The 24,653-nt window shown below is 43.6% G+C and overlaps 1 protein-coding gene across 1 annotated transcript in view; it reads right to left on the bottom strand.

The window, feature by feature from the left end:
* Positions 1-24,653, bottom strand: part of TMEM131 (transmembrane protein 131) — a gene marked incomplete at its 5' end in the record, with an annotated part of 50,575 nt that overhangs the window by 10,290 nt on the left and 15,632 nt on the right. Inside the window, 19 exon segments of the mRNA XM_010154956.1 lie at positions 866-1,041; positions 5,008-5,603; positions 6,175-6,333; positions 9,407-9,592; positions 10,684-10,870; positions 12,149-12,291; positions 13,633-13,784; positions 14,737-14,803; positions 15,219-15,328; positions 15,437-15,575; positions 17,522-17,639; positions 17,753-17,828; positions 17,978-18,130; positions 21,739-21,825; positions 23,047-23,151; positions 23,591-23,725; positions 23,812-23,922; positions 24,258-24,428; positions 24,528-24,653. The exon segment at positions 24,528-24,653 is cut by the window's right edge and continues 30 nt beyond it. Coding sequence (XP_010153258.1) covers positions 866-1,041; positions 5,008-5,603; positions 6,175-6,333; positions 9,407-9,592; positions 10,684-10,870; positions 12,149-12,291; positions 13,633-13,784; positions 14,737-14,803; positions 15,219-15,328; positions 15,437-15,575; positions 17,522-17,639; positions 17,753-17,828; positions 17,978-18,130; positions 21,739-21,825; positions 23,047-23,151; positions 23,591-23,725; positions 23,812-23,922; positions 24,258-24,428; positions 24,528-24,653 — 2,997 coding nt within the window.

Raw genomic sequence — 24,653 nt, 5'->3', positions numbered from 1 at the left:
CACATAGACCTACGCTGCACCTGCTGTGCGCCATCCAGGCCATAAAAACCCCCTTCAACAGAGCACAAAATATGAGCCACCTCGCTATTCTGTTTAGTACTTTTTCTTTTAACCACACTTTTAAGACTTTCTGAATACAAGTATACTGCCAAATAGCCGTCCTGAAAAAAGCAAAGTGATTTTCAAACAAAAACCTAAACAGTAACTTTTAAAATATATTACACAGATTTCTTCCTTCCCCCCCCTCCCCCCCAGCTAGAATCCCTATCTTTTCCAAAGTTTAAATTTAAGACATGTCAAAATTTAGGCTTGGTTTTCTTCTCTATGTGATTACCTCTTGCTTTGTTTGGTTCCCTAGCACACGCCTTAGGACAAAAGACCACCTCACCACTACAGAAATTGTTACAGCTCCAGTTGATTGCCTAGAAGCACGTAAGGCAAATGAGCAACATTAAAGATATTCCCAAAGGTAACGGAGTTACCAACCTGCCGACAAGCTACCACCAGCGAACTGACCCTTTGTCACTGATGAAACACACAGGATTTAGCGCCCTGTTGTGCAAAGGGAGTTGGGCAGGGGTGTGCAGAGACAACGGCCACAGCGCAGCTGAAAACTGGTGGCGTGTTCCAGCCACAGTCACAGGGGCACTTTCAGTCCTAAGACCACACGATTTAATTCGCACTCCAGAGGAGCAAACTTTACAGAGAAGCAGCGAAGGCAAGGACTGAGAAAGATGTGTTTTAATTAACACTCCTCGTTAGGTATTATAGCCTATGGAAGTTGGGGGTGAGGAGAGAGACTGTATTCCTGTTCTAACAGGTGACCCACCGGCCTCACAGGAACCTCCTACAAGCAGCGCCCTACCTCTTTGAGAAGTGGTTCTGTATCTGGGTTGGAGGTTTCGGTTGTGGTTGAAGAACTGTCATCATCTGCCAAGGAATCCTTCAGTTCATCCTCCTGTTGCTTTCCTTTCGCTCTTCTGTCCTTTTCTTCCCGCTTCTTCTGTGGCTTAGCCTTGCGCTGAAGTGTTTTCCCTTTCCCTAGGGAGATAAGGATGCTTCAGATCCTCAGCAGCAGTACTCAGAGGTGGGCTACTTCCCTTCATGGGGGAGGCTAACCCACATGCCTGTCACCGGTTAGGACACACCAGCCGTTTACAGCCACGTCACACCCAGTGTGAGCCACGGCATCAAACCTGAAGAACCCTGGTCTCCACCATCCCATTTATGCTCCTCAGCCCTACCTCCGCTGCCCCTCTGTGGATGGCGGGCAGCTGGCTACCTGTAACTCTTCTCCGCTACCTTCCCGGCCTTCCTTTTAAACAGCTCAGAATGCAATCTGACAGTTTAACCACGTAAGACTACATTTAAACATCAGATGTCAGGACAAGCTTTTTCATCTGAACAGAGGAAGAACACAGCTTTTTAGTATGCTTGTCCATTAACAAAAACCAGTAACAACTTGCAGTAAGACTAGAGAAAAATCACTAACAGTAGTGTCTACCAAAGATGTAAAAAACCCAAACACCCCAAAACCTGAAAAACCTCAAACCCAAGTCTATTTTCTCCCCGTTGACGTTATTTTATTCTTTCAGCATGTAGTATTTAAGAGGTATGACTAAGCTGACTGCCACACAGTTTGGCTTGACACATTAAAGTGTTACTGCATCTCACAGTAGGGAAAACAACGCGTTAAATGCTCCAGGGGATCCATGTATGAAAAAATAACGCTGCTTGAACAATTATCTTTTCCCTGCCATTTCTACAGGCCAGTGGAGACGTAGCATAGGAGAAGTGCAAAATGTAGGGGTTTAAAACCCTTCAAAATCGAGCCAGAGGTGCTGGCTTGCAAATTAGGTAGGATTAGGCTCCCGGGGAGTAAAAAAAGCTGTCAAAAATGCATTGATACAGAGACGCTGCGTGCACGTGTATGCAGTCACCATCCTCTTACCCTCGCCTCTTGTGACTCTCGAGGGTGAGAGCATTCACAGCACCCTTATGTCTTTCACTTGAAGCAACAGACGCCTTTACCGTAAGACCTGTGTTGGATACCGCCCTTCACACCACGCATTCCCATCTGTAAGCCGCACAGTGCCTGCACACAGCTTCCAGGATGGACTTAATAGTTCACTCGACTAAAGACTCCATTAACCTGTGCTGAGTCAGTGGATTCAGCCTCTTCTGGGAGTTGGCCCAGCTCAAGCTGGAATCGAGTCTGGTAGCACAATGCTAGCGGCCATATTCCATCTGGCAAAACGTCCCACAGGGAAAGTTTGTACCAAAACATAAATTTGCGTTCGGTGTTTTGGCAAATACCAGATACATCTCAAAGTATCGATGTTTTCAGGATCAAGAACAACAAAAATACTGGAGAGAAAACATTCTTTTTAGTGTGAATGCAAATAAGAGTGTAACTACAAGTAGGCCACAGTATGGCCACTTTCTAAAGGTCGGCTTCCAGCTCACTGGGGGTATTCCGGTTCTGCCTCAGAAGGCCTCGTTCCAAGATTTGCTTCAGATTTAGCCTACACCAGGATTGCTAAACAGGAGTTTAATGTTCATCCTTAGAAAAAGCTATTTAAACTGTTGTCATGACATAAAAAAATGTAACATAAAGCAGCTGTTTAACAAAAATCTAACATAGCCTCTGCAGCAGTCTGCTAGGACCCAAGTATTAGGCGGCTGACACAGGAGGCTATAAAGACGGGAATCCTGCAAGGGATATTATCCTGCACGGGATATTATCCTGCACGGGATATTACAACAACCAGTTTTAGTCCAGAAGCCGCTGCTTCTGCAGATGCTTGTGAGCAGCCCTAGCTACTTCCCCAAAGGCAAACATCAGTATGTAGATCCAGATAGGTAACGGAACTTCCCCTCTGGTTTTACATTTTTACAGAAGGCAAAGGGAAACGGGCAAGTTTTGTTTGATGGGCCAAGCTTTTGTGAGTCAAGCTACAGTTTACAGTTAATGCTGGGGTTTTTTATAAAGGCTGGAAAAAAAAGTCTACATGCATAAAACCGATTTACTGATCTGAGAGGATGAAGAGGTCAATAAAACTATCTAGATTGCAAAATAATACATTCATAATATATTCTGCAATACAGAGTATGTTTAAATATTCAGTATACCACCACGGCAAAGCACAGATGATGCAAAACCTCTGTAACAGGAGGAAAACCATGAATTTATCTGAATGAATTTGTAATCAGCAGAAAGTTACGGAACAGAAAAGTAATGGCAAAAAATGGAACTCATGTAAGCGATTAGGAACTAATTATTTTATCATCGCTTAAACGGCTTTTGAAACTGACAGACATATCAACACAAGCACCAAGCTCAGGAAAATGCATTTAAATATAGCTGAAAAGAGGCAATCGAAGGTCTACCAACACTGAGGAGCAGCTGTTTGCTGAGACCAGCTCCCAGTATACAGGACTAACTATAGGTACAAAAACGTTAGCGCAGATGCACCACGTCATTTGGATAAGGAACGTGCTTTTGAAACACAACACAGTGGTCCCTACAAACTGCGTAGCAGCTGCATCGTACAGCAGGTCTGGAGTGCAGGAGCTGGTTTCTTTTGCGGTTCAATTACAGACGGAAGATGCACTTAGCAGCACTTCCAGCTTCTTCAGTCATTCAGGACATGGACTGGGTCGATCCACCGTAAATCCACTCGGACACGCCCCACTGCATCCTCATTACCAGCTGTTTTGCTTTCCAGAGCTCAAATATTTACTAACACTAACCAGTATTTACTAACACAGATGGTGCCTTCGAAACCCACCTACAGCCATGCCACTTGCTGGAGCATCACTTAGCCTCTACAAAACAAATACCTGCCAAACTGCTCCTAATTCCCTGAGGATTCGTTCCCGCCACCACATCCCCTTGCCTAAACTAAACCCAAAAATGCCCAGAAATAAAGTAGCGTATTTTAGCAGGACCCCAAAACCTCTTACATCCTCTTCAGTCTCCACTTCGAAGGCCCAGATGCATCACCGCATCCATGCTGGACTCATTACTACGTAACGGAGCGAAGCTCTCCGCTGTGCTGGTGGGTGACCACACCGATGCATCAGGGTTGATATGCCTTCCCACCGGTCACTCTCCTAACTCTCTCCCTAGTAAGCAACACAGTTATCAGTACTGTTTCTATACAACCCTGCTGCTAGGGGGAAAAAAAATCACTTCAAAAGACACACAGTTAAGTTTATAACCACGTAACTCTGGGACCCAACTGAAGTGACTAATTCCAAAAGCACGATAAGAAGTTCTACTCCAACAAAGCGTTTATAAGAAGGAAAATAACCGACACAGAATTTTAAATGACTGAATGCACCTAATGTATGAAACCCGATAAATTATTTGTGGCGCTGGACGACGGAAAAGGTGCATAAACAGCTCAAACTCAACTCTAACCTCCTGGGAAAATGAATGCAACCGATAACACGCAGGGGCCGTATCCTGATTTGCCAACCAACTGACATCAAGGATTTTCTACAACTGCGGCAAGCTTGGGCATGACGAATTCCATTCCCAAACAATACCCCTGGGGTTTACAGGCCTCTCGCTCTTCCCCCGCTCCTTTTCTCCCCATCTCAGTTTTTATAATCCACTCAGACAAACTTCCTTTTCCGTTCCTCAACCCCCAGCCCCAAGGAGAAGTGATGGAGGTGGGAGGGATGGACCTAAAAGGCAGAGGAGTAGCAACCAAAAGTATCTTCTTCAGGGGGTCAGGTGGCTAAATATTCACACTTGCTTTCACCAAAATGCTCCCAACTTTTGCAGGAAGAATCACAACCTGGCACCGCACAGCGAACGTCGCCGCCATAAAACGAATAGAGCAAGTGTTGCGGGCACAGAGCACGGCAGGGAACAGCTGAGAAGCTACTGCTTTCCACGCTACAAAAACATGACCTTTACAGCTGATTAGATCTTGTTCGGTGGCTTACATAACGAATCACCCCATTAAAAAAAAAAAAAAAAGAGAATCGCATTACCTTTGTTTTTTGCTAGTGGAGATGGGGGCTGCTCTGTAAACACATCTGGGGAAGGGGACTCTGGGTGGTCAAAGTCTTTTTCCATAGTTTCTATGAGCCCTGTGAGATCTGACTCCTCGGAGCTGTGCCTTCTGCTGCTGGCACAGTCGGCATGAGGCGGGCCGAGCAGCGGTAGCTGTGGCAAAGCACTTTCAGTCTGCTGCTCTTGCTGCTGGGGCCCAGGGGCCGGGGGCTGCTGGAGGGCCTGCTCTGCCAAAGCCGGTGCCTGCTGCTGCGTTGGCTGCTGGTTCTGCCTCGTCCCCTTGGCCCTTTTGCCTGCGGCATGAGTCTGCGCTGTGGCACCGGATTCCAAGGCAAAGGGGCCTGCTCTGCTCACAGACTGCATGGAAGCTGCTTGTGCCGAAGTCCTGTTAGGGATGCTCGAACTGGTTTTGGATTTGACGGCTTCGACATCAGGCGCGTTTCTATTGCTGTGAAGGTGTGCTGTTGCGCTGCACTGTTTGTGACTCCCTGCACTGGATCGTGAAGATGAACTGCCTGCTCCACAGATCCCTCTGGATGAACTGTGATTAGGATCCGATCCAAGTGTATTCAAGCTGAAAGAACAAGCATTTAAACAGACTCCACTATGTTTCCATTCTTCCACGTGAAAAAAAAGGAATCACTAAGTGCAAAAGAAACACTGAACTACGCTGTTCCTGGCACGTAACCAAGAGAAATGCCTACAACTTGTTTGACAAGTCAGTAGCCTTTGCCATGGTCATGCTGGACGTGTGAACAAAACCACTGTAAAATGACAGTCACTACATACGCTGGAGAACACTGAAAGGAGACAATCCTTTTTTAACTGAACACACCAGAGATGGGAACCTCCGGCCTGCAATTTTTCTGCAGTCCATACCTTCCTTTGAGAACATTAATAGAAAACTTGACAGGGTTTGGTTTTGTTGGTTTTTTCCCCTTCCGTCTCTTTTCCAAACGACGAAGATTCCTCGCAATCGCAAAATCTGTCTTTGTATTCAAGCCATCTTTTTATGACTAACTGGGAGGATCTTCATTCACTCACCTGCTCTAAAGAGCGGTATTACTTTCTTCTGGCCTCACAGCTAAAATTAAAAAAAAGGGGGTGGGGGATACATGCCACAAAACCCCCAAACGTATACTTACTTTCCATCAGACGAAATTCCAACTATTCTCCTGAGATCAAGTGGCCTTCCCATGTCAAAGGGAGGGTTTGAGGCTTCAAAAGACAAGCGTCTCCTAAATGGCTCCCATATTCCTTGAGCTTCTAGGTAGGCCGTTCCGATTACCAAGAGAAAGAGTACGCTGCAGAGAGGAGAGGCAGGCATCTCAGCGGTTTAGTTCTCAGCATCTGAAGGTTCGTGAATCTAATCACGCGCGACAAAAAGTCTGTATCTTGTACCCAAAAGCTGAACACTGCACCCAAACCGCAACTCTGTCTGACAGAAACAGGAAATACCCAAGTCTGGCGTGATGTAGACATCACTAACACTGAGAACAGAAGTGAGATGCAAGTCTGACACACAGCTGCCAGGAGGATTAATCCAAGGGGAAACAGAAGAAGATAAAACATCGACATGGCATCCAAGCGGCCAGACGCGCTCTCAGCTCGCTGGTGCAATTAAAAGCAGAGCCCCTCCGCAGAGGTGTCTGAGCTGCTGCTCAGAGAAGTCAATTTAAAGAGCGTTATTCCAAGGAGTTTTACAACCAACTGCATCTGCTGCAATAGCATGTTTAGGAGTTCTCCACTTACATAACACACTGCAGTGAACTACATTTTTTGCACAGAGCAATAAAACCACTGCAGAGACCTTCGTCACAGGGCTATGGAGTTCATCTTCTAACAGGTGGGAGTTTTGGGAGGAGGAGACACAGTGGCGGTGACTAAAGCTTGCCTTGCCTATTACCCTAGAAAGTTTATGAGAAAAGAACTTGAAATTAGCAACTTCAGTTTGTTCTCCCCCCCCCAGGTTCTGACTGCCAGTTTTTCTAAGCCAAACGAATGAAAACCAAGCATCAGTTCACAGAAGGATGAGACACCTTTTGTGTAACTGTAGCTAGAAGAATCTCTCCTAGAGATCTTTTAGTCACCGGAACTGCAAGCAACTCTGAAGACCAACTCAGCTGGCTATCAGTGCTTTTTTTCCCTGCCCAAGGGATTAAAAAGGACTCTGGATGCATAACCAGAAGGTAGGAAAGATCAATTTCATCTAAGATATTAACAACAGAAAAGCTAAAGAAATAGGGGAATTTTCCAGACAAACTGACAGCAGCTCTTACTCAAAATAGTAACACTTGCCTTGGGTCCCATCCCATCAAAAATGGAATGAGTTTTGGGATGTAAGGAACAAGGTGTAATTCCTCTTTCATGTGTTAACTATAGTCCGTGATTCTATTCAGAAGTCTCCCGAGACCGATACCCACGAGCGCGTCACATCTCTATCGACCACCATGGGGCTACACAAACTTGGCATGGAATGCACAGGGTCTGGGCGGGTTTAGCGATAGGAACACGACAGTTGGGAGTAACACGGGCTAGACACCTAAGAAGGATCTTGGCACGTCCCTCCTTCCCTTCACTGTTTTATCCTGGAGCACAAATGTACGCCCCACTGGTAAGTGCTTCATAAAAAGGCCTGGCTCCTTTGTGGTGTTTGTACCTATCCTGTCAAGCTGGACCTTCAAAACTTGGAGCCACAAGTATGGTAACACTCCAAACCAATGGTGATTTAGGGAAGGCAACAACAAAAACCACCTTATTGAATTAAAACCAGGAACTAGACAAACTCCTAGAGTTGTTCATCCCTAGAAATCAAGGCTAGCTCTGGAACAATATTGATTTATTGGTTTAGTGGCAACTAGGAAATCCCTACATGATGGCATCCTAAAAGACACAGGCTGTCTGTGCACAGGAATATTGTGTAACAGTTACATTAGGAATCTTCTCTGGTTTGCTGCTAAGAAGGATGTTTTGTGCTTGCAGGAAAAAGACACAGTGAGGGAAAGGACTAGTATTCTGCATTCTTTTGTAAAGTCTGATTAACAAACACGGTCCGTATAAAATCATCCACGCCAACTACACTTAGGAGCTGGCAAGCATTGCTCACTCTCTCAATAAACTAAGGAGAAACTAAGCTCATAAGTTGCTAGCAGACATATGGAAGAAAACCACTCGAGTACTTCCTCGGCACTTTCCTCAGTAATAGGGTATTAGTTAGGAAATAAGATTTCCCAAGTGACAGATACTTCCTGTTACGTAGGAAAATGCAGTCTCCCAAGCAGCTCTGCATTACTTCGGAAAGTGCTGAAGAGTCAGGAAAGAAAACGGAGCAGGCTGTAACTTCATCTTCTCTATTTCTTTTATCAGTCCCTGGAAGGAAAGACAGCCTAACCGAACATTCATGCACTGCAGTACAGCAAAATGGAAAAGCCGGCGTCTCAGTAGGAAAAAAAGCGAGGAGAGTCACAGATCCGTGATAACGCTTTGGACTGGCGGCAGGCAGAAGGACCCCTTTCTCATCGCGGGCACCAGGAGCGGCCATCCATCTCGCACTGAGATACCAGCTCAGGGCTAAGGAAAGGGGCAAACAGCATTCACTGGTACTGATGACTAACACCGCCCAGTTTCTGTGCTAGGGTCTTCTCTGGATAAAGGCAGCGGGGGCAAGTCTCTCCCACCCAAGAGATGAGCAGGGACACGTCGTTTATAACCCCACATTTCAAATAAATAAAAGTAGGTAGAGGTTAGACTAGGAAAACACAGTGGAATTTGCAACTCATGTTTCAGCCAGTCGTGGCTAACGCATATCTGTTTGCTGAGAAAAAAGGGCATGAATATGCTACCACATAACCTCCGAGCATGCGGCGCTGCAAACAATGCCCTCGGGGTTCTCAGAAATCCCATTATTAGTATCACCAGTTGTCTGTCACGTACGGGTGGCAGCAAAGCGAAATTCATCCAAGGCATCTGCTAAGCTCATTACAGTCACTGCCTCCCCTCTCTCTAAGGCAGGGTACTCCAGAAGGATGCTTACACTTCTGCGGGAATTCAGGGTCAGCAGTGAAGTCTGGCTCAATCATTTATCCAGAAACGACACATTATTAGGGTGAACAGGAGTGTGTGTCTCACTTAAGGGAACAGGCCCAAGCAAGAACTGTGTATGTTGTCCTCAGTTTGAGCAGAAAGCCAGTACTCCTCAGCCTCACAGTGCTCACACTCCCCCACAGTAGCATTTATTAATCTGTTCTCCTTTTACAGCTCACCCTATCTTATTTTACACCGGTCACAGCAGGTACTGAACCCACGTTGGCTCTTCCGTAGCCTGTGGGCAAGCAGCGGTACACCGTGCACACACCCCGACAGGAACACGCACGCTACCTCATTATTCCTGAGATGATGATGTACAGAGCCAGCTCCCAGTTGGGCCTGGGCAGCGCTTCTGCACATGCCGCTAACATGTGATACGGAAGGGATGCGTTCAAGACAAATACGAATTCAGAGCCTCCCGCCGTGATGAATTTTAATTCACGTATGACTCTGGAAGCAGTGAAATCAGGTGTAAACCTGAAAACAAAGTAAAGCATGTCAGAACTTTTCATGTGAACAGCACGAAAGTTTGAGATAAGTTATAATATTCATAAATTAAACATAAAAACAGCATCACCAACTACGGCCGTGACGGGGCCTAGTAGTACGGCTCAGTCACCCATGGAATTAGCCTAAAGATACTTCCCAGTAGCTCAAGATGTGTTTGACTACATTCATGAACACCTATGAGTAACACCTCGGATAGGAGATTATCCCTGATATACTTTATGATGTATTATAGTAACTGAGATTAAGTTCTGACCGAATCTGCTAGCAGAAAGCTATGAATGCAGTAAAACAGCTCACTGGCAGGCAGCTGTACGGAAGCAACGGAACCGACCCTTACGCGAGCGGTAAGGGCTACAGACACCGTGCCTTCAGGTCACAGCCGCACACCTTTGCAAAACATCACCACTGTGCTCCCGTCTCATCGCAAGTAAGACTGCTGCAGAAATGCTAGTGAAGTTTCCCTGCCTGCAACGTCTCGTACGTCCTCTCACGGAACCAGAAGCATCTTCTGATCGTTTTAGATACCACCTTCTGAACAGTTAACTTTACATCCATGCGGGATTAAAAGATGAAGTTTTGGTGCACAGTAAAAATGGACAGAATTCAACACCCATTATGGCAACAGACAAAATATTTTGAATAGAGGAAAATGCGGTGCATTATGACAATCATCCTGGGTCTAGAGGCTCTTTTCTACATGCTGCAATGCACCAAACCCTTATGTAAATGTAGCTCTCGTGCATTCACAGCCCAAACGAAGGAAACGTATAAAACCCCATACACTAACACCATTCCAATTCAGTAAGTTATCCTTACTGGATAGTAATAAAAGTGATACTATAGGTCAGCCATGAAAACTTGAAGTTAAAAATTAAATAGCATTTGCAAGAAGCAAGGAAAAAAATAGTGGTTTAAGTTGCATTAAAAAACACTTAAGCTTTGAGTGTTTCAGGGAAGAACCTCAGAATTCAACCAACAGAGTTATCCTCCAAAACAGGATTAGGTATGCAGAGTTCCTAATGTAAGGCTCCATTTAGATGTCCGAAAAAACCACTCACAATATGACAATGTCTTTAGAGGCATTGGCACTTAGTGCAAACTCATGACAGTTAACTACTTTAAATCCATATCCTTCACATGTATAGCCACTGATTTCCATAGTTTTCACGTTAATCTGCAGCTGCCCCGTGTTTTCCACTTTAAATGTTCTTCTCAGTGTGAAATTCGGTTCTTTGTATTTCATTTCTAGGAACAAACAGCAGAAAGCAGTTAGTGTTCGCTTCACTATATTCCTGTTTGACGTAAAGAGACCAGCGAGGCCCACGGAAATCTTTACGTCACCTGCAGAAACACATCTCCGGAGCCAGATCCTCATCACTGTCGAGGTAGGGCACTGGCACAACTCCAGAGCACTCCTACCTCACCAGGGAAAAACCACAAGAGCCCAAACCTCTGACAGCACACACACAGAGCTGCCTGACGAAAAATCGTCTAAGCTGTAAACCTGAGACCAGCGAGGCCCACGGAAATCTTTACGTCACCTGCAGAAACACATCTCCGGAGCCAGATCCTCATCACTGTCGAGGTAGGGCACTGGCACAACTCCAGAGCACTCCTACCTCACCAGGGAAAAACCACAAGAGCCCAAACCTCTGACAGCACACACACAGAGCTGCCTGACGAAAAATCGTCTAAGCTGTAAACCTCTGCGATGGACTGCTTAGTGCTGTGGTGCTCTCTGAACCAGCAGGAGGAGAATTATCAAAGCTTATTTTTCTGTGTCTCAGAAACAAAATCCGTGGCTGAGGTACACACATCTTATTAGCAAAAAAAATCCCTAAACCACAACAAGCAAGAGGTAATGACTAAGCTTTACTTGAAGTTTTCTTACTCATCCCTCAAAAAAGAGCAGAATCATCTCAGACAATTAACACAGCACCTTAGAAATATGTCTGGAAATCTGCTAAGTAACAAAGCAGATTTTAATACCAGATACAGCTACGTCTCTATTACCAGGCCCTCTGGTAATTCAGGTAGCCTTAGCTCTCCTCTCGGGCACAAGCCTGGGGTCACAGAGCAGAAGATCTCTGACCCCAGAGAAGAACCCGGCTGGGATTTGATTTTCACCCAGGAACACACCCTGTCTTTTTCCCGGCTGGCTCTGTGCATACCAATTCTGCAGGTGTGAGGGGAAAAAAAAAATACAGAAAGTTCAATCTGTGATCCAATTTGACTTAAATAGAAATTAGAGACTCTCCTAGTAAATATACTACGACTCTTCACCTCCTCTACCTTGAATTTTAGTGGATGAAGGGCTTTTGTCTCATCTTGCCTGATTTTCACAAAAATGAAAAAAAAAAAAATTAATTTTCTTCCTAAATGAAGAAGCAATTTTAATTTATTTAAAGGAATTAAATTTCTGGGGCACTAGAACAGAGGAAAAAAAAACTTCCACACCTTTCAAGTTGGGCACGTAAAATATAATTTCTTTTCTGTTCCGCATCGTAGCTCTGAAATACTCACTTTCTGAGCAGTCTTTTAGTAATGCTTCTGTGATTTTAAAGCGTAACGAACTTCCTGCACCAGGAGGTTTGCCTGCAACCTTCAAGCTCTCAGTCGTTCCTTGCCCCTGTACCATTATGGCATCTATTACAGTCAAATTATTTCTGTGTAGACAGAAAGAGGGGAAAACATTCATAAAAGGATTACACATCCATTGCTCCTGCAAGCTCCTCTACAGACAATTAAATTATATCCCAAATCCAGAGGACAAAAATATAAGCAGCTTCACAGCTAATCCCCGCAGTATGGAAGTCAGTAGTGGGGGTCTCAAACACAGTGTGTGCAAGACAGAAACCTAAGAAATCACAGCATAGCATACAAATAAAAACCCCAATGAAGTACTAGTTATAGTTTGTATTTCATCATCATATTAAATTATCACACCTCATACAGAAATGAAATAGTTATTCAAACTGAATTCTCTACTAGAAAGACTGAACTTGCATTACAGCTTGATCTGGCACGTGGCATCTCTAACTAGAGCCCCTACTTTTAAAATAGTGTGGTATGTATTTGAGAATTCAAGTCTCCACTGGTGGATGAAAAGCTGGACATGAGCCGGCAGTGTGCGCTGGCAGCCCGGAAAGCCAACCGTATCCTGGGCTGTATCCGGAGAGGTGTGGCCAGCAGGTCGAGGGAGGGGATTCTCCCCCTCTGCTCTGCTCTGGTGAGACCCCACCTGGAGTGCTGCATCCAGCTGTGGAGCCCTCAACATCAGAAGGATATAGACTGGTTGGAGCGAGTCCAGAGGAGGCCACGAAGATGCTCAGAGGGCTGGAGCACCTCTGCTATGGGGACAGGCTGAGAGAGTTGGGCTTGTTCAGCCTGGAGAAGAGAAGGCTCCGGGGAGACCTTATAGCACCTTCCAGTACTTAAAGGGGGCATAATAGCAAAGATGGAGACAAACTAGAAACTAAAAAAGGGTAGATTTTTCAAACTAAAAGAGGGTAGATTTTGACTACATATATGGAAGACATTTTTTACAATGAGGGTGCTGAAACACTGGAACAGGTTGCCCAGAGAGGTGGTAGAAACCCCATCCCTGGAAACATTCATGTTCAGGTTGGACGGGGCTCTGAGCAACCTGACCTAGTGGAAGGTGTCCCTGCCCATGGCAGGGGGGGTGGAACTAGATGGGCTTTAAGGTCCCTTCCAACCCAAACCAGTCTGTGATTCTATGAAGCATAACAGTGTATTCATATCAGAAAGCATATCCTGAATACAGTTCAACCCCTGTGAAACAGCACAATGACATCTAGAGTAGATCTGTCTCCAGACACATACAGTTCTGCAATTATTCTTGTAACAGTGATAGTTCCTTATTGACAGGAACTAATAACTATAAACTTTAACTATAAACTTCATATATATATATGAAGTTACACATATATGTAAGAACACATCAAAAAACCCCTTCACTCTCATTTTGGAAATATCCATCATACCTGATAACAATTAACGATGAAACAGTTTTGTTAAGAACTGGAGTGAACTTTACTTTGACAGACTTTCTCTCACCAGGTTTTAATATTAGGCTTAAAACTGAATGACGAGCCAGTCCCTTTGTAAATCCTACAGTGCTCTGTAGTGGCTGGACCTTAAGAGAGTCGGGAAAACAAAGGAAGACTTTTAAAAATGGGATTTTTTTACATATATTTGATAGAAATAGTATTATTTATCTAGAAAATCAGTCTTGTCATAAAGAAGCATACTACCCAATGACACAGACTGGTTTTTGTAACCAGAAAGTGTGATAGCACAAGAATTTGCCTACTCAGTAAACCATCTGTGTCTATTAAGAAGCGGAACACCACAGCAAGACAGAACTGAGCTAAACTACACCAATCTGGATTCATAAAGCTCCAGTAGAAGAAAGAGTTCACAAGTTCTTAAATGTATATTTCAAACACTAAATTAGCATTAAGCCATTATGTAACATTTTTTAATCTTCAAAATTTTCCATTGTTAAAACAGTTTTAGAATACATAAAGGGGAAGAAGGAACCTTAAAATAGAAGAATTATTGAAAAAGTATTTTGCTAAGCTTGCCTTCAGATACTGTGCAAGCATGGAATTGCTAATCTAAACCAAACTGCAAATGGAGGGGAAAAGATGTATAATACTGGATGACAAAAGAAAGTCTTTAGGACGTGGCATGCTCTACGTGAAAATGCACACACTCCAGGCTGTCCACAAAACTGGAATCATTGAAAATAAAGAACAAAGCAATAGGAAAACCTCAATACTTGGCTGATTTCAGAACTAATCACCACTATGCTGAAGAAAACAATCCTGTACCAGTAAGATAGATGCAGTTTTCCTGTAACTTCCACTATCCTATTATAACATAACCATACAGAAAAAGCAACATTTAAACTGTTAGATTGAAGAAATACTACTTTTCCCAATTCCTGGAAAATTCCCAGCAGAAACATCACATTATTTTCACACATACTAATAATGAAACTTGAAGAAGTGTGTGACCAAACTCTTATTAAAACATTTAAAGATCTAAATTTAAAAATCTAAAGAAGGTATTGAAATACTTACATAATTTCTGAAAACCTGGAACTCTAGAGTCCTCAGATTGAAATTAGTTGGCTTACTCAAATTAAACCTGAAACAGACAGACATGCAATTTTATCTTCCCTGATCTGGGAGGAGAAAAAATTACATACAGGGAAGACAATGACATAATGACAATTTATGGATCTTGGCACAAATCAAGAACTTATGACAGGGCTCAACCAATACGCAGCTGAAAGGACCATTTGATTTTTATCCCCGCTCCGTCATCCATGAAGTTAAGGATGAAATGTAAACATACATCACTTTGGCTTAGCAAAAAAATGCAGATGTGCATGCAGTGGCAATCAGCCCAGATTCGGTTCTCCAGCGGCCTAACGATTCCAGCTGTGGAAGTGGCCCACGCTGTAACTACCAACACAGCTGCCCAACACCACAAGCATACTTTATAAAACGCGTTTTGTCGTAGAGCGAGACTGTCCCAAGCACCCTCAGACAACACCCACCGTTCTAACATTCTGTCGACGAAGGCGGATGGGTTGGAATACAGAGCTACAGGAAGGAACTGAACATACACAGGAACGTCTGCTGGATTTTCTAGAAAAATTTCTTCTTCCTAGTCAGAAACACATTTTATAAGAAGTTCACATTAGGATTAATGTAATTGGAAACACCCGTCAGCATGCAGTCCCTACAAAGCGACACTACTGACACAATAACTTACGGATGAACTGTTTGTGTTGGTAAGAGGGAAGCTCAGGTGACGTGGAGAGTTAAGTATGGAAGGCCAAGCCATTTCTGCTGTAATTTTCAGCCGGACGTCCTTCTGAAGATCTGTGTCTACTTCAAATACTGCATTCAGTCTGCAGAAAGAGTCATAAAACTTACTTTACAGGAGTAAAATAGGAAAAGCCTGGGAAAAGCAGAGGGCTTAAAAGCAGCATGAAACAACATTAGTCTGAGAAACAGCATGGTACATTACATTTATATGCATCTAAAAAACCCCACTGAGCTCTGCCCATAAGTACTGCTATTAAAAAGCACAACAGAAACCACCAAAACTGGTTATAGGAGGCCAACCCAAAGATGTTCTCTATTAAGTATTGTTGTCAACATCCATCCATCCCAAGTTCTGTTACGGCCTATCTATGTATAAACGTGAGGGAAAACTGGTAGGACGCACGCACCGCACCACAGATCTTGTGGTATCCACGTTTCTCTTAAGTCACTGCTCTCTGGACAGCGAGACACAAATTTCACCTTTCATTAGGAAGTGCCTGGCTCTTACTATCGCAGAAACAAAGTTTGAGTGTCTAACTGAGGTTCAGATAGTAAGTAAAATAGCCCAAAATATATTTGGTGATTTTCAAAGGTATAAGCAGCAGAAAGGAAAAACGCCAGCCCTGCTACAGTCTGTTTCCAGTACAACATCCAGACAACAGCCACCATCCGGAAAACGTATCGTGCCTGCACTTGTTCTAACGTGCAGTAAACCCGTACACGTTCTCTGGCTGCACTGGACACCCGGAGCGTGTGCCTTTACAACCAACCCACAGCAAATCTGACCACCTTGGTGCCAGCCATCAGTGAATGCAGTTCTTCGCTAGGAACCCACCTCCACAACAGACCTGATTCCGGCTCTCCCACAAGTTCCCCTCCACCATGGGCTGCACCAAGACTAACAGTCTCGAGCTCTCCGTCAGCAAAACAGGTGAAGCACCCGACTTCACACCTGGAGTAGTACTCCGGAGAGACTCCAAACGCCCAAGCCAGAACCCCCGCTCTGTACTCACAAGGGGCAGTTTCTCTGCTGAATGGTACCTTGGGCAGCCGGTTAATTAAGACTCTTCAAAAGTATTACATACTCTGGACTACATATTATATTAAGAAATACTGAAGCACTCTATGTTGTAGCTAGAACTGCTACTTATGCAGAAGTAGTTTTAATAGAATTTTAACAGAATTTTCCTTTTCTTACTGCAGGTGATAGGACATTCTTGAAAGTTACTGGTGTGGCTAAACAGAGGATTCTGTCTAGATCCCATCTGTTCAGGAGTTATTAATAGATCAGCATTGTAAAAAGAAAGTGACAAAGGAGGGCTGTTTCGTTACTAAATTTTGGTACACATCATCATTTTGGTTCTCCACAAACAGGCATACCTTTTCTGAAACAGTAGTCCAGGTGCTGTCATCACAAGAGAGACATGCACTGGCTGCTAATGCTAACTTATGTCTCCTGGAGTTTAAAGCACTTTATGTATGAGAAGGCAGATGTTTAAAAGGTATATAGCAGCCTACAGGGTTTGACTTCTTCTAAATATTAAAGAGCAATCATTAGTCACCTTCTATTTAGCAAATCTCAAGGGAAAAATAGCAGACAATTTGGTAATCCACTGAAATGCAATAACCCCAGGAGAGTAGCAACAGGAAACCTTATGAAACCTGAGAGGGATATTGAGGTTACTGTAGGTGACTACTACAGACGAAGCAGGGACACTGCACAGACAGTATACTCTGGGTTTGGAAATTTTTGCAGAGTAGCGACCGCCTTGCCTGCTGCCATCTTTTCAAGAACTGCAGCATACTCCAGAGAACAGTGACTTCAGGTGTTGTGCTTCACTTGAGGAAGTTATTACTGTTTAACTTGTAACGTGTTCTCCTTAAAGGTTTTGCAGAGAAGGCCAAGTAACTCCTCCCTGGCCGCCTCTGAGAGAGCTGCAGTATTATAAAACCCTGTCTAAGAGCACACATAACACAGAACTATCTCATGACTCAAGGCCTGAGAAAGTAACGGGGATAAACCACTTACCTATGGCTTGAGTTCTCTTGTATTTCTGTCCATTCTCTGAATAAGTTCTCATGCAAATCCCAGTCAGAATCCCAGGCATCTTCTTGCATTGCTACGCTGTGCTGAACTTTCGATTCCGCTTGAAGAAAGAACGTGGGTTTTTAAACTCCTCATGTAAAATCACGGCTTCGGGAGAAAACTTTTATTTTTTTCTTTTTAAAGATTTTCATCATAAAGTTGAACATTACTTACATTTAGACAGAAAAGGCAATCCTACGTAACAATGATTTCCACACTGTAAACCAGGATCAAAATAAACATTTGCAATCTGCAAAACAGACAAAAGCAGATCAAATAAGAAACTGCCCCGTAAAGCTAACAGCCAAAGAAGAAAGATTTCTGCTGACCACAGAGACTTAACATAGGCTGTATATAAGAGGGAACTTGTGAACATGCAGTTGTAAGGCATAAACAGACCTTTGATTTTTTTCCTGGCTCTAAATCTTCTTTATTACTTCTTAGCCTCTTATAATAAAACCGTACGTCTTCCGACAGGGAACGTATATGTTGTATTTTCACTTTCTGAGAAAAGGAGTTCATAATGTTCAGGCTCTGGTGAACTACTTTCCCCTAAAGAAAAGAAAGGATGAAATAAGTCTGCAGGATATGCATTTTCCCTAGCATGTGCGTTCATCTGTGCAGGCCAGCAGAGACCACAGCAGAGCCCAAATGTTAGAAACTGAGATTTTAACAACTACGCGATCTTAAAAAAAATGCCACTTGTAACACTTCAAGGTAAGTTTCTGCGAAGTTTTATCTTTCCTCCATCTGCCTCACATGAACACAGGCCGTCCCTCAGAATTAAGTACGCCTTAATTGTCTTGGAAAGGTAGGGCAACAGTTCTGCTTAATCAAACCCTATTTAAAAAGTACCAGGGGAGGAAAGGCAGGAGAACTCCCATGTTCTGAGCCTCCTATTACCAAAGGGAAACAAGCTTCTTGTAAGAGATCTAGTACATAGTTGCTAGTAAGACACCAGGCAGTAAAATGACAACATCTAAAAAGAAAACAGCGCAGTTTTTTTCCCCACACCTTTACACCCTGCCTCCTCTTCTCAGCCAAACATTATTTTACCTTTTAAGCACAGAACGCTGTGCTGGTTACACCATGACAAACATGTAGTTTAATTGTTTGTCACCATCAGAATCAAGTTCCATCTCTCCCCCTGCCCTCACTTGTAAATCATGGATTCTGCGACCATTATCACCAGAGCTTATCTGTAAACCCAACCTGACACGTATAGAGTAAGCGATAAACAAAACCCACAACAAACAGAACAGGAGAAGGCTCCGGGGAGACCTTATAGCACCTTCCAGTACCTGAAGGGGGCTACAAGGAAGCTGGGGGGAACTTTTTACAAGGGCCTGTAGTGACAGGACAAGGGGTAATGGGTTTAAATTGAAAGAGGGGAGGTTTAGACTGGATATCAGGAAGAAATTCTTCACAGAGAGGGTGGTGAGGCACTGGCACAGGTTGCCCAGAGAAGCTGTGGATGCCCCATCCCTGGAAGTGTTCAAGGCCAGGCTGGATGAGGCTTTGAGCAACCTGGTCTAGTAGAAGGTGTCCCTGCCCATGGCAGGGGGGTTGGAACTGGATGGTCTTTAGGGTCCCTTCCAACCCAAACGTGATTCTATGAACTCAAGACTGGTGACAAGATTTCAGATTTGGATGAAATAAATGAATACAAGCAAATTTAAATACCAAGACTATCCTCTGATGAGCATGAGGTCAGTTTTTCATGTTCCTCTTAAATCAATATTTTAAGCTTTTTCAAAATTTCTCTAAGGTAAGGCCTGAGGCAGGAACGTGGGAGAGATGCCCTTTTGCAGGCTCAAAATCTGACTGCAATAGTCACATACTGTAACAGTCTCAATAGCAGCAGCTGCAGATGGAAAGAAACTACAAGAATAATCTCTGAGCAGTACAGTCAAACTGAACAGGAGGTATGTCCCAACTTCATCTGTGGAATCCTGGGGGTAACAAACTGCCACCCGCTGGGTACGACAAAGGCTCGTTAATCCCTGTAGAACAACTGAATGGTATTTTACAACCAACCTTGAGGCATTTAGACACGAAATAATAGATAAGGGAAGGCGACCACCCATCAGGCATAGAAAAACAGAACACCACTCTTTAGCATATGGGTCCTGAAGGATGAGCTTTGATCAGGAGGAGCTGAGAGGTGGCACGGCGAGCTGAAAGCGCCACTACGAAGCACAAGTCGGCACAGCTCAGATCTGCTTAAACCAAGACACTCATCTTTCCCAGGCCTGTACACACCATTAGTGTAGCGCGGGCAACCTTCCAGAGCGCACCAGCAATCAGACTTCAGTGCAAACACCTAAAATTATGAACAGGGACAGCACTGGGAACTGGGCAGCTGCAGGAGGATCCCATCCTAGGTATGAACTGAAAAGCAAGCGTTACCAAAACCGTAGCGCCTGCGTATTCTGGATGTTACAGCTGTCAAATTTCTCTACCAAACACTGAAACCAGACAAAAAGGTGCTATTTTAGGCTTAATTTCTTAGTAATGGAGGCGTTACAGAACAACTAGATGGCAAGAGAATTTCTTTAGCCATTCCGGTTAGAACAAAATAAAGGGAGGTCAAAAAAATATCTGTGCCCAAAATGGAACACAGTATTTTAACGTGGCATTCAAGAGGGACACTGATCTCGCTAGAAATTAGGATACACAAGTCAGGATACAGAATATAGAAATTGCTCTATCTTTGGTGAGAGAAAGCGACACGGACCTTTACGTTATTTCAGCTAATCAAAGGCTTACGAAGCAGTTCACGGATACAGTAGTCAGGGTAATAAATACCCGTTCAGTAGTGAGGCCATAGAGTCAAATGGGAAACACAGATCCTAAAGGTAAAAAAGGACAAGTGATCTTTGCAACTGTAGGCATGACCGCCTGCCCTCGAGAGCAGCAAAAGACTTCAGAACAATCTGTGCAGTAGGAGAGCAGAAGGGAGATGGAATGGGTAACAGGGCAAACGTAGCAATGGTTTACCGAGTCCCGCTGACTGACCTGTCTTCCTCCACCAGACCTATTGCATTACTTCTTCAAAAATTTATCATTTCTCTAGTAGACCTGAGCCGAAGCATTCGATAAAGTGACGTGAAAAACTGCTAGTTAAGAGCACACAAACTGTAAGGTAAGCAGGAGATACTAAGGAGCTATCTGAAGAGGAGGTGAGAACAGGCGGTGCTCTACAACACACTGAGACTACGCAAGGCAGACAAACAAAAGCCATTTCCATCAACATGCCTACAGTTAGTTTTATCTGTTCAGAAAACTGCCATCCCCATCTACTTTTGCTACTTCTTGGCCCATTTTTCAATCTCTCTCCCTATGATTTTCCATCGTATCACAGTCCCCCCTCAGCAGAAAGTCACACGAGGTTCAGACTTCAACGAAACACCAATTGCAAAAGTGATGTGCCTTGGCTGTCCACGCTTCAGTGCCAAGTGAGAAGAGAGTACGATCTGGTGAATCGCTTGCTGCTTGAGCCTGTAGCCCTGAGCCAAGCAGCTGCTCTCAGCGCTGGCTGAATAAATACTCCTGCAGGAGCAGGCATGAAGACAGCTGTTACGTACTTTTGCAGGGAGCTGCAGACCCACACAGCTTTCTTGCCTACCTGCTCGTGTACTCCACCGTGTACCCTCAAGGAGGTCTGTTTCAGGGTGGAAACAACACAATAATGCTTTCACAGGGATCAGGGACTTGTTATCCTAAACCGTCAGTTTCTCAGCTGACTGTTCGCTTTGGTATTACACCTCAGGAATTTGAAACAGGCACTTGTGCAATTTCATCTCTTGCTCTCGGTGCTAATGAACGTGAATTGGTAACAGCCAAGTAACCACAGCTCCGTCAGAATGAATGAAGCTGCAAAGAACCGGGTTTGGGATCATGTCAGCATGATCCCATTCCAAGATCCCATTCACATGGGCAGCAGAGGAGACGTAGGTATAATACATGCTTGGGACGTGTGTGTGTGTGTGTGTGGGGAACCCAAAAACTAGCCACAAGCTGAATGGTAACAATTTGGCAGCACAGTCTCTCCAGCAGTCTGACAGGCAACGGTTCAAGGCGGGGGTTTCTCTTGAAAGGGACAGACAAATAAAATACACAGCAAGAGAACATTTAGCGCTATGACCCAACTCTCTCACCGGAAAAGAAGGTGGAAGAAAAACATGTTTTGGGGTGCAGGTCAGCGAGCCGACAGCGATCACTGCCTTCACTGGGATAGTTAAAATCTGGGGAAAAAAAAGAACAAGAAGAGTTTAGAAAAAATACTTAAAATTTCAGCCTTCAAATGTCTCTTCCACTTTTAAATTGCAGAGAGTATCAAACCTCTGAAATTCTACAATTAATGTAGCCTAGCTCTATAGACACACGTAAAACATGGAGACCTGAATTAAAATTTCAAGAGATTGCCATATTCAGAATAGTCCCTCCCTGTGGTCAGGAGGCAGAGCTTTGCTCAGTCATACTTAGCGCCACTCCACACAGAACACAAAAGCACAGTAAAAATCTACGCTCTCCAGTGGGGCATTATGTAGGCCTCACCTGCATGGGGCTTCCTCTGTTGGAAAAGAGGAGGGTAACACCTTTAAAGTAAATGAGTTTGAGGGAAGAGGATAGACTGAACTCAAAAAACAGCAGAGGTCACGGTAAGACCTCCAGACAGACACACACACAGGAAAAAAGGACTGTGGAAGGGATGGCGATGAGAGCCTTTCTGTGTATTATTAAAGTTACCAATACAAGTAGAATAACTTATAAGAACAAGCAAGAAAATAATATGCTTCAGATTCTGTAACTCAAGGGTCACATACATGTGCGGACAGATCAAAAAAATCTTATAAATCTAAGGTAAGTGCCAGAAAATAGGAATTTCCCGTTGTCTCTTCTGCAAAATAATTTATGAACTGGAAAGACAAATGAAGTTGAGAATTAACTGGTTGTTCTTCCCTCCCTTATTATTCTTAGTCTAAGAACTCTGTTTTATCAACTGTCAAACTGCAATTTCTCCCAAACAACTCCCACATTTTGACAGAAAAAAACCCCTCTGAAATTAGAGCTCAATTTCAGTAACTGATAATGTACCAGGAAGCACACTGTCAGCAGGTGTTACGCCAGAAGATTCATGCAGTGATGCTTTGAGGATGTGTCAAGTCGTCGAAGAGCCCATACCTCAAAGGGTGAGGTCAGGATTAAACGGGTATTGGTGAAAGCCAGAAAAAAATCATAATGGAAGTCGTTCTTCACTCCTTCAGAGACGACACGGCGTGTAGCACTGCTGTCATTTGATGCAGGGTTCACCTGCAGAGGACACCTGACCTCCAAAGGTCTCCTCCACACTCAGCTTCTCCCTAATACTACAGTCTGTCCACTAATACAGCTCTTAAAATTTCACACTTAAAAAGTGAACTTCTCTCACTTGGGCAACACCCACCAATATACAATAAATGTACCTCATAATCTGTCGTGATTTGCACAGCTCCGTCATGAATCCCTTCAAGTTCTTTCGCTATTAGTTTTACTCTGAACACCGCATAATAACCCGATGCGAGTATCACCTGTACATGATAGGGAAAGTCATCCGCTGTATTCCATTAAATGGGAAGAAAATGCACAAGAAAACATACCCAACATCCTCTTATTTCTTTAAACTGAATCAAAATTCATTTGAAACAACTGTCAGTGGTAGAAAGAAAAATTTAAACACCTTGAGGTGGTAATTCCACTCTTCCCAGATAAATGAGGACCATCATCTGAAGGCATGGTTTCTGAACTTGCACTTTTCAAAATCTAACCAATCTGAACACAATACTGCTTCTTAAAATAAAGTTTTGAAAATCTACATGCTTTATCATACTCAAACTCAGACAAAAATTAAGAATTTTTATCCTCCCTGCCCCTGCCAAAACGAAACTGCAGGAAGTTGCACAGATTTCCGGCTTCTCCCCTCCCTCCGCCCCAATCCACTTTAAGCAATGGATTCCAAGGCTGACTTACTGAGGACTGATCAGAGGCACTAGCGTTTTGCAGTTCATGGTGGTTTGCTGTGATTGTTGTTCTGTTTCCCTTTTCGGTTGTTAGCAGTTCGATGGCCAAACCATCCCCTATAATATGCCAACTTTTTATAGCCAGCTTAAAAAGAACAAAAGGTCCTGTTTTCAGTGACAACGCTGACGTAAATATTTCAAAAGGCAAACTAAAAATAAATCCATCCTTACCTCTATTGGATTGCTGTTGAGGACTGCAAATAAAATGCTGGTAGCTTCTGTTGCACTCAATATGCCAAAATCTATGTATCGTTCCTCAGTTTTTGGAGGCAGTATGAAGTACTAGAGAGGTTGATAAAGGGATTTTAGCTTAAGTTACATATAAATTGGCTCAAATTCTAAGCTTATTAACAAATGTGTTAATAAGTCTAATACAGCAGTACCTTGACAATCTCAGAATTCTACACACATTTTCTATGTAAAACTAAAGGGAACAAAAAAGATGTTGTTTCAGCAGCTAATGGAGGCGTTTAAGGAAAGAACTAGTAAAACCATTTTGAAATTAAAAAAATCCATTCTCCCATAGAAGTAAAATAAAGAACTAAAACCAGTCCTATGAAGTCTGCCTCTGATTAGTCTAAAGTAGGTTAAAAAAAAAAAAAAAGGAAAATACTTACATCTAAAAATCCTGTGTATGCTCGGACAGGTAGATGAAATTTAGAAGCATTGGTGATAAGTAAAATGTTATTATCTACATGAACAGATGACGTGGAAGGCGTAAAATGAAGTGTAAAGATATATCTGGATTCATTAGGCGGAATTAAGACCGGTTTACTGAAGTTCTGGACCTAAATCGGTGAACAACGAAGAGCAACGTTACAATTTAACAGCGCAGCACATTTGAGTATTGGCTATCAGCTATAAAGGTTCATGGAAATGGGGCTCACTCTGAACATTGGCCTCGCTTCTTCCGGTAACACAACGTCGTGTATAAGGACAGCGAAACTGAACGTGTTTGTTAGATAGATCAGTCTTTCCACGGAATCAGCAGCACTGTCACGGATGTGAAAGAG

The sequence above is a fragment of the Eurypyga helias genome, unplaced genomic scaffold, assembly GCF_000690775.1.
Source record: "Eurypyga helias isolate BGI_N326 unplaced genomic scaffold, ASM69077v1 scaffold26457, whole genome shotgun sequence".
NCBI lineage: Eukaryota > Metazoa > Chordata > Aves > Eurypygiformes > Eurypygidae > Eurypyga > Eurypyga helias.
The sequence above is the reverse complement of the archived record's forward strand: the minus strand, read 5'-3'. Positions and strand labels throughout refer to the sequence as shown.